The 17,435-nt window shown below is 37.6% G+C and overlaps 1 protein-coding gene across 8 annotated transcripts in view; it reads left to right on the forward strand.

Annotated features, from left to right (window-relative positions):
* Window positions 1-17,435, forward strand: part of NAV3 (neuron navigator 3) — a 619,023-nt gene that overhangs the window by 585,889 nt on the left and 15,699 nt on the right. For all 8 annotated transcript variants that reach the window (XM_013963653.2, XM_013963652.2, XM_005679745.3 and 5 more), the window contains 5 exons: window positions 3,264-3,361; window positions 5,753-5,848; window positions 6,115-6,283; window positions 7,654-7,889; window positions 16,733-16,887. In XM_013963653.2, coding sequence (XP_013819107.2) covers window positions 3,264-3,361; window positions 5,753-5,848; window positions 6,115-6,283; window positions 7,654-7,889; window positions 16,733-16,887 — 754 coding nt within the window. The remainder of the gene's footprint in view (window positions 1-3,263; window positions 3,362-5,752; window positions 5,849-6,114; window positions 6,284-7,653; window positions 7,890-16,732; window positions 16,888-17,435) is intronic.

A 17,435-nucleotide genomic window follows, 5' to 3' on the forward strand; every position in this document is an offset into this window, starting at 1 on the left:
ATCTTCATTTTCTGATTGTTGAGCTTTAAGCCAACTTTTTCACTCTCCTCTTTCACTTTCATCAAGAGGGTCTTTAGTTCTTTATCACTTTCTGCCATAAGGGTGGTGTCATTTGCATATCTGAGGTTATTGATATTTCTCCCGGCAATCTTGATTCCAACTTGTGCTTCCTCCAGCCCAGCATTTCTCATGAAGTATTCTGCATATAAGTTAAATAAGCAGGGTGACAATATACAGCCTTGACTTACTCCTTTTCCTATTTGGAACCAGTCTGTTGTTCCATGTCCAGTTCTAACTGTTGCTTCCTGACCTGTATGCAGGTTTCTCAGGAGGTAGGTTAGGTGTTCTGGTATTCCCATCTCCTTCAGAATTTTCCAGAGTTTATTGTGATCCACACCATCAAAGGCTTTGGCATAATCAATGAAGCAGAAATAGATGTTTTTCTGGAACTCTCTTGCTTTTTCCATGATCCAGCAGATTTTGGCAGTTTAATCTCTGGTTCCTCTGCCTTTTCTAAAACCAGCTTGAACATCTGGAAATTCACAATTCACGTACTGTTTAAGCCTGGCTTGGAGAATTTTGAGCATTACTTTACTAGCATGTGAGATGAGTGCAATTATGCAGTAGTTTGAGCATTCTTTGGCATTGCCTTTCTTTGGGATTGGAATGAAAACTGACCTTTTCCAGTCCTGTGGCCACTGCTGAGTTTTCCAGTTTGCTGACATATTGAGTGTGGCACTTTCACAGCATCATCTTTTAAGATCTGAAATAGCTCAACTGGAATTCCATCACCTCCAGTAGCTTTTTTCATAGTGATGCTTCCTAAGTCCCATTTGACTTCACATTCCAGGATGTCTGGCTCTAGGTGAGTGTGAGTGATCACACCATTGTGATTATCTTGGTCGTGAATATCTTTTCTGTACAGTTTCTGTGTATTCCTGCCACCTCTTCTTAACATCTCCTGTTTCTGTTAGGTCCATACCATTTCTGTCCTTTATTGTGCCCGTCTTTGCATGAAATGTTCCCTTGGTATCTCTGGTTTTCTTGAAGACATCTCTAGTCTTTCCCATTCTATTGTTTTCCTCTATTTCTTTGCATTGATCTCTGAGGAAGGCTTTCTTATCTCTCCTTGCTAGTCTTTGGAACTCTGCATTGTTAGTGGGCTCAAACTTGACAATCAAAAGTGCTTTTGTGCTGGGGCTTTTTAACAGAAAAGCTTTGTAGAGTACATGATTAATTAAAAAAAAAAGAACTAGACAGAGGGCAGTTGACAGGGGTCCAGGTCCTGAAATATAGTGCACACTCCATGCATCCAGTGAAGACAGACATGTGAAAAACCTTGATGTTTTCTTGTCGGCATTTCACTTGATTGGAACCAGAATGGCAAATCTTTTTATTCTTTTTTTCGATATGTTGACAGAGAACCATAACTTATTTTCCAGGTAAATAAACCAAAAACAAAACACAAAGAACCCTATCTCAAATTGGCTGTTACTTGTTTTCCCTCGGAGTTGTTTCCCTCAGTGATCATCCCATTGGTGTGCTGATGGGGAGACCCAGAGTGAGCCGCAGTGTTCTCCTCCAACTGTTAATACAAGAAGTTAGGATAGACACACGGAGAAAAAAGCAATGGTTAGAACAGATGAACTTACCAGATACTGAGGATAAAGTGCTTTAAAAGCATTGTCCGTTATGCTCTCGATAACTCTGCCAAGCTGAAGGTTTTATAACCCATTTTACAGATGAAAAGGCCAAGACTTGGGGAAGTGATTACTATAATTAGTTCAGTAAGTGATAGAGCAGGGAATTCATCTGCTTTGTCATCATGGCATTCATTTCCAATGCCCATGACAGTACCTGCTTTCTTTGATGCTTAATAAATTATTATTTTAAATAAATATTTTTGAATATTTATGAATAGTTGTGAATAACCGAACAATGTACTAAAGATGTGGTTTGGTCATGAATTATGAGATATTTAGATGTGAATAATTAGCCACTCAAAAATTTTGAGAAATGGGACGAGAATTAAAATGACACTTAAGGAAGAGTTTTGAGCAGGATAAGCAAAGATGAGACCAGGAGGATGTTCATCTAGTAAAAAAAAAAACAAAAATTCCAGTAAGGGAGATTGTCTTTGACAATTTAAAAGTTTCTAGCAAAAAAATCTCCATATTCCTTAAACTCTAAATTTTTTTTCATTGTTATGGTATTGTGGCATTTTTAAAACTCCTTTCTTTGCAAAATTGTGTATTCCAATTATTAAAGTAATAGAACCATTTTATTTTCAGAACCCATTTGATGAAATTGTTTCTTTAATATAATGATACAGTCAAAGTCCTTGTCTCTCTGAATTTACAATTTGAGCAACTGAGTCCTCTTGTCACCAGGCACATGTGATCTTCAACATGTAGCTAAGTTTCCTTTGTCCACAGAGCACTATCTTCATATTAAATATGCCTCTATAATATCATCATTTTCAAAGGAAAACATATGTGGGATAGTTTGCCTTACTCATTCTCCAAATTGAACATTAATCTCATATACTATATTTAAAAAATTAATCTTTAATCACATTTAAAGTTGGTAGTTTAAAGGTTAACTAGCTTTATCATGCTTCTGTAACTCTTAGCTGATTACTAGAAATATCATTTTTGTTTTGAAACTGTGAGCAGAAAGAGGACAGAAGAGCAATAATTAATATATTTATGCAGGGAAGTATAATGCCATCGTTGAAATTCAAAACATTACCTAAAATTACAGATATAAGGAAAAGTAGTCATATAGCTGTGTTTGTACCAAATGCTTGAAAATAATTTCAGTCGACAGTCAATCTCAGCACCTTTGCATTCATAATTTCATGGGTTTTGAGCTTGGATATCTTCAGCTAGATAGAAAATCGGATTGCTTTTCAATTTGCGGCAGTTATAATGGTAACTAAATATTACTCAGGTATTACTCAGACCTGTGCATAATAGGAAAAGAAACCCCTTATTTCCTCATCTAATGCGATGGCCCAACACTTGGGTGAAGATCTTTGAAAGCAGAAATAAAGTCTTAGATGAAAACTTTAACCCAAGCACAGCCACCTATCTTCTTGAAAGTGAGGTTTTTCACATGTGTTAAGGTAGAGTGAATGGCAGAAAAGGTAAATATTCCCCTTGAAAAACGTAAAACTGTGGGGGAGAAAGAGATGACAGTAGAGAAATCCGAGCTAACGTGCCTCTGTTATGTGTGTGTGTGTTTCTTTGGAAATTTGGTAGATATTTTGCTGGATGATCCTGGTGATGCAACTGGACATAAGGATGGCCGCAGTGTGAAAATTATAGTCTCCATAAGCAAGGGCTACGGCCGAGCAAAGGTATTTCTTTAATTTTAAGCTCTTTATTACCATGAATGAACATGAGTCAAATATACTGAAATATGAGTATTTGTCCTAATAAGTATACTACCAGCAGAGTTTGTCTTGGCATTGGCTTAATATGTTTCTAAAAGCATGAAAGTTAGGGACTCAAAAGAAATGGCCTCATCCTATAGATAGAAATATGTCTCCGTACTTCATGTTTATTCACTGAAAGCAGTAGTGGTTGTTACAGCCACCCTCATTCCTAAAACCTAAAAAGAAACACATGGCTTTCTTTGACATAAACATCTTATCTAGCTAAATACAGGTGATGTTTATGATGTATGGTACCATGTTGCTAGAACTGTCAAGATGGTCTTTCTACAAAAAGGAGACTACAAGCTATATGGCTATTCTAGACACTGGAAAGATAGATGTATTTTATTAGACTCATTATAACAATGTCCATTAATGCTACTTATGTGTATCGTTTTTAAGCAAGGCCTTAGCTGAAAAGGCAAATATTTAATTTTTCTGGAATCAAATACTACCTTCAAATTGGCAGTGTCATCCTGATCCTAGACTCTTCTTGAAACAAAAAATATTTTTCCAAGTTGAAATGGTATTTCAGTGGCCAAAGATACAAAATTAGTAGGTATCCAAATTTTTTTATATCAAACAGAAGAGGAAAGAACTTTAGAATTTTAAGATAATTGAAGTATTTAAGTTTGAAAAGTGAGCTAGCAATTGTGAATTTTTACATTGAGCATATATTCTAAGAATTCTAATGCCATAAGCTTTCTGCTTGAACTGCAGATCTGTGCCTGAACTTCCCATGTAAGTCTTTTTGTAAAAGGCTATAATAGTCTCAGTGAAGCTTGAAAGATCTCTGATTTAAAAGCAGCTGCTTAAAAGCACTGTAAGCATGTCCATTTTGACTCAGTTACATTAACACCAGAACATGTTTTCTTTTTCAACATAATTCTGAAAGACAATATTTCTGAATGTTAAAAAGAAGTTCTCTTGGTCTTCTTGAGTTACCATAACAAAATACTGCAGATTGGATGGCTTAAACAATGTTTTCTCATGGATATTAAGTCCAAGGTCAAGGTGCTGTCTGGTTTGGTTCCTGAAAAGGGCTCTCTCTTTGGGTTGCAAAATGGCACCTTCTTGGCTATGTCCTCACAGGCCTTTCCTCAATGTGTGTACTTGGGGAGAGAGAGATCTCTGTCTTACTTCCCCTACTTTGAAGGCTACTGATCCTATGATGTCAGACCCACTGTCATGGCCAAATTTAACTCTTATTACCTCCTGCTGACTCCATTTCCAAACATAACCAATTGGGACTTGTGGTTTGATATATGAATTTGAGTGGAAAAAGAACATTCAGTGTATAACAGTGGTATAAAAATAACAGTGGTTTTGCTATGAATTTCTTTTTTATTTTTTTAACAAATATTGGTTTCAGGTTATACCTAAGTAGTGGTGATAATCATTTACCCTTATAGAGTTAAATGCTACAGGTGAAGAAATGGAGGTCTGAGCCAGCTAAGTGACTTGACCTAACATCACTTTTCTTAATTACATGGTAGATGTAGTTTCACTTTAGACTTTCATGTATGAAAAGTAAACTAACCACTTTAATAGTTTTGCTATGAAATGAACCATGTTTATATTTAAAACACCAAAACCCTACCAAAAGACAAAAAAAAATCAAGTCAATGAAAGTCTTTGAGTTTTGAAATTTAATTTTGAAGATTCTCCAAGAATCTTCAAGAATTCCTTGTAATCCTGTAGGATTTCCTGGCAAGTATTCTAAATACTGAATTTTCTGAGACATTCAAAGTGGAGCTTGAGTTGTGAATCTATGAATGCCATACTGCCATGGATAAGTTATTTTTCAATTTGGATTCGATTTTAGAGATAATCTAAATAAAAAATAATAAACTGAGTTTTGGACTTAACATTTAGATTGCAAAAACGTTAAGATGAGATTTTAGGACTCAAGAAATAGTTCTGTTGCGTCTCTATCACCATCTCCTTCCCACCAAGCTGCTTCTCTGCAGAAAGGTACCTGCTCGCTAAAATGGAAGACTGTTCTCTCCCGGACCTTTCCTTTCTACTGAACAGGTCATGAATCAGTTTGTCTTGGCCATACCACTTCATCTAACCTCTTTCTCTCTTGTTTTGTTGCTATTCCTGTCACTTTGCTTGTCAGTTAATTAGTTACTTCGGTTGCTTTGTTTGCTGGGGTATTTTGTATAATCCACTGTATATGTCTACTATTATATAAACCATAAGTTTGATATATATTTTACTGTTAATCACCACCAATATTAACATTTTTAGTAGACATACTCAAACAAGATACAGTTAGGTTTTATCTTATTTTATTTTGATCTTACTTAGGATCAGAAGTCTCAGGCATATTTGATAGGATCCATTGGTGTTAGCGGAAAAACCAAGTGGGATGTCTTAGATGGTGTAATTAGACGTCTCTTTAAGGTACGTGGTACAAGATATCCTGATACTAATTTTCAAACGTGTTTCCTTTTGGATGCTTCCCTTAGCTTTAATGGCAGGGACATATCTGCTTTTCCTCTCCTGTATTTTAAATATTAAAGAAAGTTTCCTCTTTATGCTGTGTGATATGAATAGTTATTGTAGTACCCAGTTCTAAAATTCATGACAGCTAGTTTCATATGCCCATGAATTTTACACTGGAGTGGTACCTCTGTTTTGACTTTGTGTCTTTGTGTGCACAATTGTAGGAATATGTGTTCAGAATTGATTCCTCCACTAGCCTTGGCCTGAACTCCGACTGCATTGCCAGCTACTGTATAGGAGACTTAACAAGATCCCATGGCCTAGAAGTGCCTGAGCTGCTGCCTTGTGGATACCTTGTTGGTGATAATAACGTCATCACTGTGAACCTGAAAGGTAAAAATAAAAATGGGGGAAAAAAAAACCCACAATTGCATTTTTACCAATGTTTATTTTCCTTTTTTTTTTTTGCAGTTTCACTTCAAATTTTCATATTTGAAAAGTGGGCTAACTACTTTAATAGTTTGGGTATGAGATGAACCATATTTATATTAAAAACACAAAAATCCAACTAAAAACAAAAAATCAAGTAAATTAAAGTCTTTGAGTTTTGAGATGCAATTTTGAAGATTCTCGAGGACTCACAGAGGAAGTGACACGTCAATTTTCAAATTTCTAGGTTTTCTGCATTGTCCTCTTTGATTTAGGGGAGATTTCTAAAAGTTTATTGCATATTCTAAGGTAATATATTCATCCCTATACCTTCAATTTTAATATATGTATGCTCAACAAGGGCTTCCCTGGTAGCTTAGATGGTAAGAAATCTGCCTGCAATGCAGGAGGCTCAAGTTTGATCCCTGGCTTGGGAAGATCCCTTGGAGAAGGAAATAGCTACCCAGTCAAGTGATCTTACCTGGAGAATCCCATGGACAGAGGAGCCTGGCAGGCTACAATCCGTGGGGTCACAAAGAGTTGGACGCAGCGGAGAAACTAAGCACATAGTCAATGAATACCCACTGGGGAGAGAGAATGGAAGTTAAGAATCAGGGGTGAGAAATTATTTTGCTTTGAATAATGTGATTATTTCTAGGTAAATGGAATATCTCAAGTATCCTTGTCTCCATAATTTCTTGTTCACATATGTTAATGAGTTCAGAACACATCTATGTAACTATGGGTTAATAGAGGGATTTGTCAATATTTTATTTTATGATTAAGATAGTTGAGTTAGTGAAAGAAGATACTGTTGCTCTCCTTAATTCCTTGCCAAATATCACAATATATATTCTTCAAAAGCTTAAGTGACGGTATAGCAGGGATGTATAATGAGAGCTAGAAGGAAGTAAATAGGAGGAGAAAAGAGGAGGACAAAGAGAGGAACGCAAATTTAGGTATTTTATTTTAATTTTTATATTTATGCTTAACAAAATTACCACCTTCAAAGAGAAGAATGATTCTTGATAGAATTCATAGTAATGCTTCCACTTCTCTGTGGAAACGTGAGTGGGAAGCATGAAGTAGACAGGGGACAGAGTCTCGGGAACAGCAACTGGCTTGCTTTCATTCACATGTTCACTCTGCCTTGTTACTCATGTATTCTGTGTTAAAATAGCAACACATGTTGGTGAGACAAATGTCAAGGAAAGTCTCTTGCAAGGGGTGTTATTCCTATGCTAACATAGCCCGGTTACCAGTTGACACTGTGTTCTAAATTCTAGCTTATGTGGAACCATAAGCCATTCTCTTCCCTTTGTTTCTCCCTTCAGGGGTGGAAGAAAACAGTCTGGACAGTTTTGTTTTTGATACTCTGATTCCTAAACCAATTACCCAAAGATACTTTAACTTGTTGATGGAGCATCACAGAATTATACTCTCAGGACCTAGTGGTACTGGAAAGACCTATTTAGCACACAAACTTGCTGAATATGTAATAACCAAATCTGGGAGGAAAAAAACAGAGGATGCAATCGCCACTTTTAATGTGGACCACAAGTCTAGTAAGGTAAGTTACAGACTCCTAAGACAACCGCTGCCATTTATCCGTAAGTGTATTACTCAGCTAAGCGTTAAGATCATGAAACTTCCATATTGTGCGTGGAAACATATCTATCTCATTGGCCAAGGCTAGAATCTGGAGAATGAATAAACCCTATTTTGTGAATTTGAATAAGACTGCTCAGGGGCATCCAGTTATCTACTACTTCACAAGCATTGGGAATTGACAGAAGAAAAGAACAAGGTCTCTATTGTCTGATTTCTCTGAGACATCCATCTAGGAAGTGTTAGAGCAAAAAGAGATCCAAGTAAATACTATGGAAGCAAGAGGCTAGAACTCTTACTGGAGGAATCAGAGCTTTCAAAAGTCGATGTCTGGTCTGGGTCATAATAAACAAGGAATTAACTGGAATATTACAATGGAGATTTGGGTATGATTAATATATTCTAAGCAGAAATTCTGGGAGCAGAAAATTGTTTACATGATATTTCTATAGGATTTCTGTGTAGGAAACATAGGAAATTGAATAGTGTTCCATTTCACCATCACCTAAGGTCTCAGTCACTTTAGTTCAGTTCATTGCTCAGTTGTGTCCGACTCTTTGCAACCCCATGGACTGCAGCACACCAGGCCTCCCTATCCATCACCAACTCCCAGAGTTTACTCAAATCCATGTCCATTGAGTCAGTGATGCCATCCAACTATCTCATCATCTGTCATCCCCTTCTCCTCCTGCCTTCAATCTTTCCCAGCATCAAGGTCTTTTCCAGTGAGTCAGTTATTTGCATTAGGTAGCCAAAGTATTGGAGTTTCAGCTTTAGCATCAGTCCTTCCAATGAATATTCAGGACTGATTTTCTTTAGAATGGACTGGTTGGATCTCCTTGCTGTCCAACAGACTCTCAAGAGTCTTCTTCAACACCATAGTTCAAAAGCATCAATTCCTCAGCGTTCAGCTTTCTTTATGGTCCAACTCACATCCATACATAACTACTGGAAAAACCATAGCTTTGACTAGACAGATCTTTGCTGGCAAAGTAATGTCTCTGCTTTTTAATATGCTGTCTATGTTGGTTATAACTTTTCTTCCAAGGAGCAAGCATCTTTTAATTTTCTGGCTGCAGTCACCATCTGCAGTGATTTTAGAGCCCCAAAATATAAAGTCTGTCACTGTTTCCTCTGTTTCCCAATCTATTTGCCATGAAGTGATGGAACTGGATGCCATGATCTTAGGTTTCTGAATGTTGACTTTTAAGCCAACTTTTTCATTCTCCTCTTTCACTTTCATCAAGAGGCTCTTTAGTTCTTCTTCCCTTTCTGCCATAAGGGTGGTGTCATCTGCATATCTGAGGTTATTGATATTTCTCCCAGCAATCTTGATTCCAGCTTGTGCTTCATTCATCCAGCCTGGCATTTTACATGATGTACTCTGCATATAAGTTAAATAAGCAGGATGACAGTATACAGCCTTGACATACTCCTTTTCCTATTTGGAACCAGTCTGTTGTTCCATGTCCATTTCTAACTGTTGCTTCTTGACCTGCATACAGATTTCTCAGGAGGCAGGTCAGGTGGTCTAATATTCCCATCTCTTGAAGAATTTTTCACAGTTTGTTGTGATCCACACAGTTAAAGGCTTTGGCTTAGTCAATAGAACAGAAGTAGATGTTTTTCTGGAACTCTCTTGTGTTTTTGATGATCCAACCAATGCTGGGAATTTGATCTCTTGTTCTTCTGCCTTTTTAAAATCCAGCTTGAACATCCGGAGGTTCATGGTTCACGTATTGTTGAAGCCTGGCTTGGAGAATTTTGAGCATTACTCTGCTAGTGTGTGAGATGAGTCTCTACTAAGGTCTAGTATACCAGAATTACCATCCTGAACACTCTCAGCTGTTAAATAGTCATGAGGGGATATAAAATGCAGCCAGTACTTTCATATACTCCAAGCAATGTCAACAATTTTAAAAAGAAAATAGTTGATGCCTGACATATCTCTAACACTGGGCTACTTTTACTGATAGTTACTAATTACATTCTCAGCCAGTGCAGCCTGAGGTTCTCTTAGGAAACTACATCTGTTATTAGCAATACCTCGAAGTTACCCAGATGACACTGGGTCACTGGGATTTTTTTCAAAAATGACCTGGTTAAATGATCTAAACTGACCCAGTCTCACAGTAACCTCCCTCCTACAAATATTTAGAAAATAAACACGACTCCCCAAAGCAGCCCCAAACCACTAAATTCTTGAAAGACGTTTAATTTAGTGAACAAAAATGCCTTAAAGGAATAGTTCATCAAGTTCATGTCACTGACCAACTGTGGAACCTGGGGCTGAGTCTTGAATTTCTGTGTGCCTCAGTTTTCCCAGCTATAAAATGGGGAAAATAGTGAAGCTGTGTTAAGGACTAAAGGAGTGACTCTGTGTGTGTGTGTGTGTGTGTGTGTGTGTGTGTGAGAGAGAGAGAGAGAGAGAGAGAGAGAGAGAGAGAGAGAAATAGATGCAGGGAAAGAGAGAGAATAGTACACATAGCAAGCACTGTCTAAGGCTTGCCCACAGTTACTAATTATAGCTCTTGGCTCCAATGAGGATTTCTTATGCAAATACACTCAGACCCATACAGACCACCCACCCCTGTGACACACACAGACCTTTGTTCAAATTGTCTTATATGTGTTTTTCAAGGAGAATAGACGTGTATAAGGCATGATGGTATCTCCTCATGTTGACTCAATAGAGCGCATGAATTCTGACTACGTCCTTGGAATTCAGCACTGTTCAGATTGTTGACGAACCAAACATTCTCATTTCAAGTAGAGAGAGACATGGCACCTGAGACAGAATATTAAACTCTTCTCTAAGTAAAAGCAAAAGACACAGCTGTTTGCTTGCTTCAGCCTACATGTCTAATGCCCTCAATGAATTCTGGGTCTCCTCATAGCTTTATTTAAAAGCTTTAACATATTATGTTTCTTTTCAGCCAAAATGATAAAATAATTGACATATCTTGATTACCCTGTGTTCTCTTTGATTTTTCCTTGATGTTAATGTGAAATAACTTTTTAGAAGTTACTTCCTTTCTGAAAAAAAAAACTGGTTGGAAAATAGAAAAGAATAGATTTATTCGAGGAAATGGGACTTTGATAAAGTTGGAGAATCACTTAAAGTCAAATTTTGAGTCAAGTTGACCGGCCTTCCGCAGGATATAATTTGACATGCTAAAATAAAGTAGGGTAACTTATATTAGTTCTAAAATTTGCCTCACTCCATAAGACACTGTCATATCTAAGTTATTTTTATTTCAGTTAAAAAATGTTTAGTGCTTGGGGATGTTTTTAAGCAATAACAATTTATATAGCCTTTAAAATTTGATCAAATACAGGCAGCACTCTTATTTTCTACTTTTTCTGAATAAAATCACTTGTGCCATTATGAGGTGAGTTTAATCTTTGTTATTATAAAGTAATAAATAAAGCATGACAAAAGTGAACAGAATGAACAATGCTAGAGAACAGTTATAGGAAGAAATCCATGGACAAGTCACATAGCATTCATCACCAAGAAAGCACAAAATGCAACTAACAAACGTTTATTATTTCTTTATGGTTGTAAGACATGAGTGACCTGTCGGTAATGTTGGATACCAAGACCTGGCCAGAGAATTTGGCCAGTTCTTGCCACATTGTTAGAGGATTTGCGACTATTTTCAGGGAGTTGATGGTATGTGAGAGTGGCATAGAGAAATGGGGATGGCAGGTTAGCATTGTGGGAGGGACAGCCAGGTGTCGGTTTATGAGACTAAAGGGTGAATAAGGTGTGAGATAAATGACTCCCCTGAGAACCAGAGCTGTGTAATTGCTGACACGCTTTACGCTGTGCCTCTGATCACCCTGAAGGGGCAAAGGCACAAAGTACTCACTGATTCCAAAAACGTCCAGCAATAAACCATCAAATGAAAACAAATCTGTTCATGTTTTTGGTGTCTCTGCATTTTACATTCTGTCCCTCTTCCCATTCTTCACGCCCTCTCTTGAGGTGCCAGCTGGAATATTTTGATTGAAAGCAGGACACATAAACAATTACACTTTGTGACATTTGATATAGTGGGCCCAGAAGGCTGGAGATGGATTTGGTAAAGAATATGTGGCCAGCTGAAGCCATTTGGGATGTTAGGTGGGAAAAGATCAGAAAGCTGGACTTGGCAGATTCATTTTGAGTGTGTCTAGAGTCACAATGAAGGAAAACAGTGATCAATAGCTTTTATGCAACCACTGTGTTCTGTGTATATTTTCAAAGTATGGGATTCATCTCATTATCAATATCCATCTGGTAGATATACCTGTTTATTTTTCTGCCTTATTAGATCTTGGACTGAAACTTCTAATGCTAATGCATCAATACATCAGTCTAAGATTTTACCCCAGTTAAGCTCAGGTGAAGATCATGAAGTGATTTCAAATGGGGTTTTAAAAAAATTAAAAAAAAACTCAAGTTATATGACTGAATTATTTGTATTTGCCTATTTCTATTTCTGACTGGCCCATACCCTTTATTAGATTCCCAAAGGAATCTGCTACCAGTCTCAAGACAAAAGAGAACCGTAATAGAATCTTCTAGCCCTAGTTTTTCAGAAATCACCCAGTGACTTCTTATTTACCAAATCCAAGTCAAGCTTCTCCAACTCCCTGTTCGCACCCCGCCCCCACGGCCTCCCTGCTTCAGCTCCTCCTGGTCCTCCTCTCCCCTCGCCTCCCTCCTGCTTTCTCTCTTTTGATTAATGTATACCAGATTACTATGATTGATCCCCCTTTCTAGAAATTGTTCTCATTTTCATGAGTATGGAATTCTCTCCTTCTTTCCTTCCTACCTTCTAGTAAGCTCCTTCTTAGTGTCATTCACTGACTGTTTCTCCTTCACCTTCCAGTGAATGTAAATATTCCTCAGCATTCTGAGCTCCTCCACATCTGTTCTCATCCGGATAACTCCCTTGTTTGAACTTGTGTTGGTTCCAGTTGGACACTATTAGCCATGCCCGTCTTCCATATGGTAGACATTTCTGTTAGCTTACAGATATGTTTCCATGAGTACAGTAAATATACACATTTAGAAATGCCAAGTTCAACTCTGAAAATGTATCACAAATGCATCTTCTTCTATCCATCTCTGCTACCACCACCCTCCCAACCAAATGAACACTCTATCACTTACCTGGGCTACTGCAGTTGCTTACTAACTGCTTGATTTACAATTTCCATTAAATTCCAATTCTCTCAGTATGTCTCTTTTTGCTTTGACTTCATGGAAATGGAATGTCTTTTCCTAATTAAAAGCTGACCACTTTAAAATCCAGCAGTGACTCCCCATTGCTGGCTGCTCTAGGTCAAAAATCTTCCCGTATCCCTATTATTCCTCTTGAGTCCCAGTGTGCCTTGGCTTCAGCAATTTCAGTACTCTCTTGACTGATTTCTCTTCTTCCTTTACAATAGACTTGTGGTTGTTCAGTTGCCCAGTTGTGTCTGACTCTTTGCAACCCCATGGACTGCAGCAGGCCAGGCCTCTCTGTCCCTCACCATCTCCTGAAGTTTGCCCAAGTTCATGTCACTTGTATCGGTGGCGCCATCCAACCATCTCATCCTCTGATGCCCTCTTCTCCTGTCCTCCATCTTTCCCAGCATCAGGGACTTTTCCAACAAGTCAGCTGTTCACATTGGAAAACCGAAATACTGGAATTTCAGTTGAGCATCAGTCCTTCCAACGAATATTCAGGGCTGATTCCCCTTAAGGTTGATGGTTTGATCTCCTTGCTGTCCAGGGGACTCTCAGGAGTCTTCTCCAGCACCACAGTTCAGAGGCATCAATTCTTCACTGCCCCACCTTCTTGACGGTCCAACTCTCACAGCTGTACATGACCACTGGGAAGACCATTGCCTTGACCATACGGACCTTTGTCGACAGAGTAATGTCTCTGATTTTCAACACACTGTCTAGATTAGTCATAACTTTCCTGCCGAGAAGCAAACATCTTCTGATTTCATGGCTGAAGTCACGATTTGAAGTGATTTTAGAGCTGCAGAAGAGGAAATATGACACTACTTGCACTTTTTCCTCCTCTATTTGCCATGAAATAAGGGGCTGGATGCCATGATCTTAGTTTTTTTCTTAGTACTCAGTTTTAAGCTGGCTCTTTCATTCTCTTCCTTCACCCTCATCAAGAGGCTCTTTAGTTTAAATAAAGTAAAATAATAATAATAAAAAAAGAGGCTCTTTAGTTCCTTTTTGCTTTCTGCCATTAGGGTGGTATCATCCGCATGTCTGAGGTTGTGTTGATTCCAGCCTATGTTGATTCCAGTTTGTAACTCATCCAGCCCGGCATTTCTCATGATGTGCTCAGAGTATAGAGTTAAACAATATATTTACCTCACTTCAAAATCATGATTCTGGCTACATTACTCAGATCTCCAAAACAGTCAATGTTTCTTCACTGTCAGTAGGAAAAGTCCAGTAGTCTTAACAATCATTCAAAGTTGCAAACTTTTCTTTCCAATTTACTTACAACTCTTTCACAAATCGTATACTACCAATTCTTTCCTACATGGAGCTCATATTTTTGTGTTTTGCGTTTGTTTTTCTCTATGTGGAAAGCTATTCTTCCATTTTTAAGCATCTAAATATTACCTAACCTTTAGAATAAAAAGTTAATAGCGAATAATACTGCCACCAGAAAGTCTTTCCCAGAAGCCACAAGTAATCTTTATATGCAGTGAACAAAATCTTTGTTGTATACTCTTTCGAGGTAATGTATTATTTTCCACTATGAATTGTAGTTATCTGCAAATATGCCTAACCTACTCAAGGCAGTAAGCATCTTGATTGGTTTTTCCATTTCTAATTGGTCATCCTGTCCTTCAAGCATCTACATTAAAAGATACTTGCTGCTTGCAAGTGAAGCTATGATACCTACACAGCATATTGAAAAGCAGAGACATCACTTTGCTAACAAAGGTCCATATAGTCAAAGCTATGGTTTTTCCAGTAGTCATGTATGGATGTGAGAGTTGTACCATAAAGAAGGCTGAGCACTGAAGAATTGATGCTTTTGAACTGTGGTGTTGGAGAAGACTCTTGAGCGTCCCTTTGACTGCAAGGAGATCAAATCAGTCAATCCTAAAGGAAATCAGCACTGAATATTAATTGGAAAAATTGATGCTGAAACTGCAGCTCCAGTACTTTGGCCACCTGATGCTAAGAGCTGACTCATTAGAAAAGATCCTGGTGATGGGAAAGATTGAAGGCAGGAAGAGACGGGGACAGCAGAGGATAAGATGATTGGATGGCATCACCAATTCAATGGACATAAGTTCGAGCAAGTTCTGAGAGTTGGTGAAGAACAGAGAAGCCTGGTGTGCTACAGTCCATGGGGTTGCAAAGAGTCAGACATGACTGAGCTACTGAACAATGACAAATCATATGTATGTTTTCTTTGATGAATTCCCTACCCTTGTCAAAACAACAACAGCATATGAATGGTGTTTGTGTTTATATAGTAAAATCCAAATTTCTCTGCATGGATTCAGTCTTTTCTTTTTTTGTCTCGTTGAGATCACTACTACCATGTACCATTTTCTTTAAAAGCAGAACACTAGTATTTCTCCAAACACATCACACACTCATATCTTCCGGCTCTTATGCTTTACTCTTATTCTTCAATTATACCTCCCACCCCCATAGCCTATTTCTCTGAACCTTAAATCTGAATTAGATATCTCTCTCTAGTTTTTCTATAGTGCTTTGTGTATTTCACTTATCACACTGCATTGTGATTTACTTGTTGGCCTGCCCTTTTGTTTGTCAACTCTAACACCTGGAATGTAGAAGTAAGCTCTAAATCCTTGATGCCAGAGTACCTGGCACAGAGTAGGCACTTGCTAAATCTGTGTTGAAAGAGTAAAAATCTACATACTTATCATTTGGAATTCTATTCATTATTTTCAAGATCCATCATGAAATTGATTTTAACCCTGCTCAAGTTTTACAAATTGAAAATGTCATTGTAAGTATGCAAATATTATGGAAATGCTCTTACTGATTAGGATAATTCTAAGAAACCTAATTATGTTTCTGGCCTACCCATCTGTGACAGCAATCAGTGAACTGGTTATCATATTTAGATTAAAAGCTATTAGAAAGGAAAAATACCTGTAAATAACCAAGAAACCTAGTAAATGCTAAATGCTAATGTCAAGTGACCCAATGAAATATAACAACTTTTGTCTTTGTTTTAAACTACAACAGTTGCATGCAGGTAATAAATAAGTCAATCAAACAACCAACCAACCACAGTTTTATTTGAGTCCCAGGGTTGTATTTTCAGATGCCCCTCATCAAAATGATTAAGACGTTTAGAGTCTAATCGGAAATTTAGGGGTAACATTTTGGATTTAGTCAATACCTCAAATTATAAGGCTTGCTAAAATCCATTTTTATAATTATATCAAAAGTAAGAATGGAGTCTCAATATTTATGGTTTACCATAAGAGCTCATATCAAGAATTCTCTTTTTTTGGCCTTTCTTCCAGGGAGAGAACAACTGAGAAATATGTCCTTGTGTTTACAGTTTTATATTTGCTTCAGATATTCTGTACTGGATTTTCTCTTTCCTTTAAAAATCTACACTTTCAACATTATATGTTTTTTGCTTTGTAGAATAAGATTTTATATCAATGGAATGATCTATGAGTTTTAATCACAGAACTCAGATGGAAGACAAAATGCATTATTCCTAAATTATGAATTGCTTACCATTAGTATGAATTTATCATTGATGTATTTGTTTTCTTTATTTTTTAAAGGAATTGCAACAGTATCTAGCTAACCTGGCTGAACAATGCAGTGCTGATAATAATGGTGCAGAGCTTCCAGTTGTAATAATTCTTGATAATCTTCATCATGTGGGCTCTTTGAGTGATATCTTCAATGGTTTTCTCAACTGTAAATACAACAAATGGTATGCTTGAAATATTTTGAATGATGAAACATGAAAAATGGTGGTCAAATTTCCATTCTTGTGCTTTTATTCCTTTTAAGACCTATAGTGGATGCCATTCAGAGAAGGCAATGGCAACCCACTCCAGTACTCTTGCCTGGAAAATCCCATGGACGGAGGAGCCTGGTGGACAGCAGTCCATGGGGTCGCAAAGAGTCAGACACGACTGAGCAACTTCACTTTCACTCATTGGAGAAGGAAATGGCAACCCACTCCAGTGTTCTTGCCTGGAGAATCCCAGGGACGGGGGAGCCTGGTGCGCTGCTGTCTATGGGGTTGCACAGAGTCGGACACGACTGGAGCAACTTAGCAGCAGCAGCAGCAGCAATGGATGCCATTAATTTGAAAAGGCTTCATTACCATTATACCATGTTTACAAAGAATCTCTGTGTATCCCTTATAACGTCTATTTATTCATTCAACAACTGTGTCCCAAGTGCTTTTATAGCAACAGTATTTACTTGATGATATTAACTTCTACATGTATGCTGAAAGTCTGGAAGACTATT

This window comes from Capra hircus, chromosome 5 (genome assembly GCF_001704415.2).
Source record: "Capra hircus breed San Clemente chromosome 5, ASM170441v1, whole genome shotgun sequence".
In the NCBI taxonomy this organism is placed as follows: Eukaryota; Metazoa; Chordata; class Mammalia; order Artiodactyla; family Bovidae; genus Capra; species Capra hircus.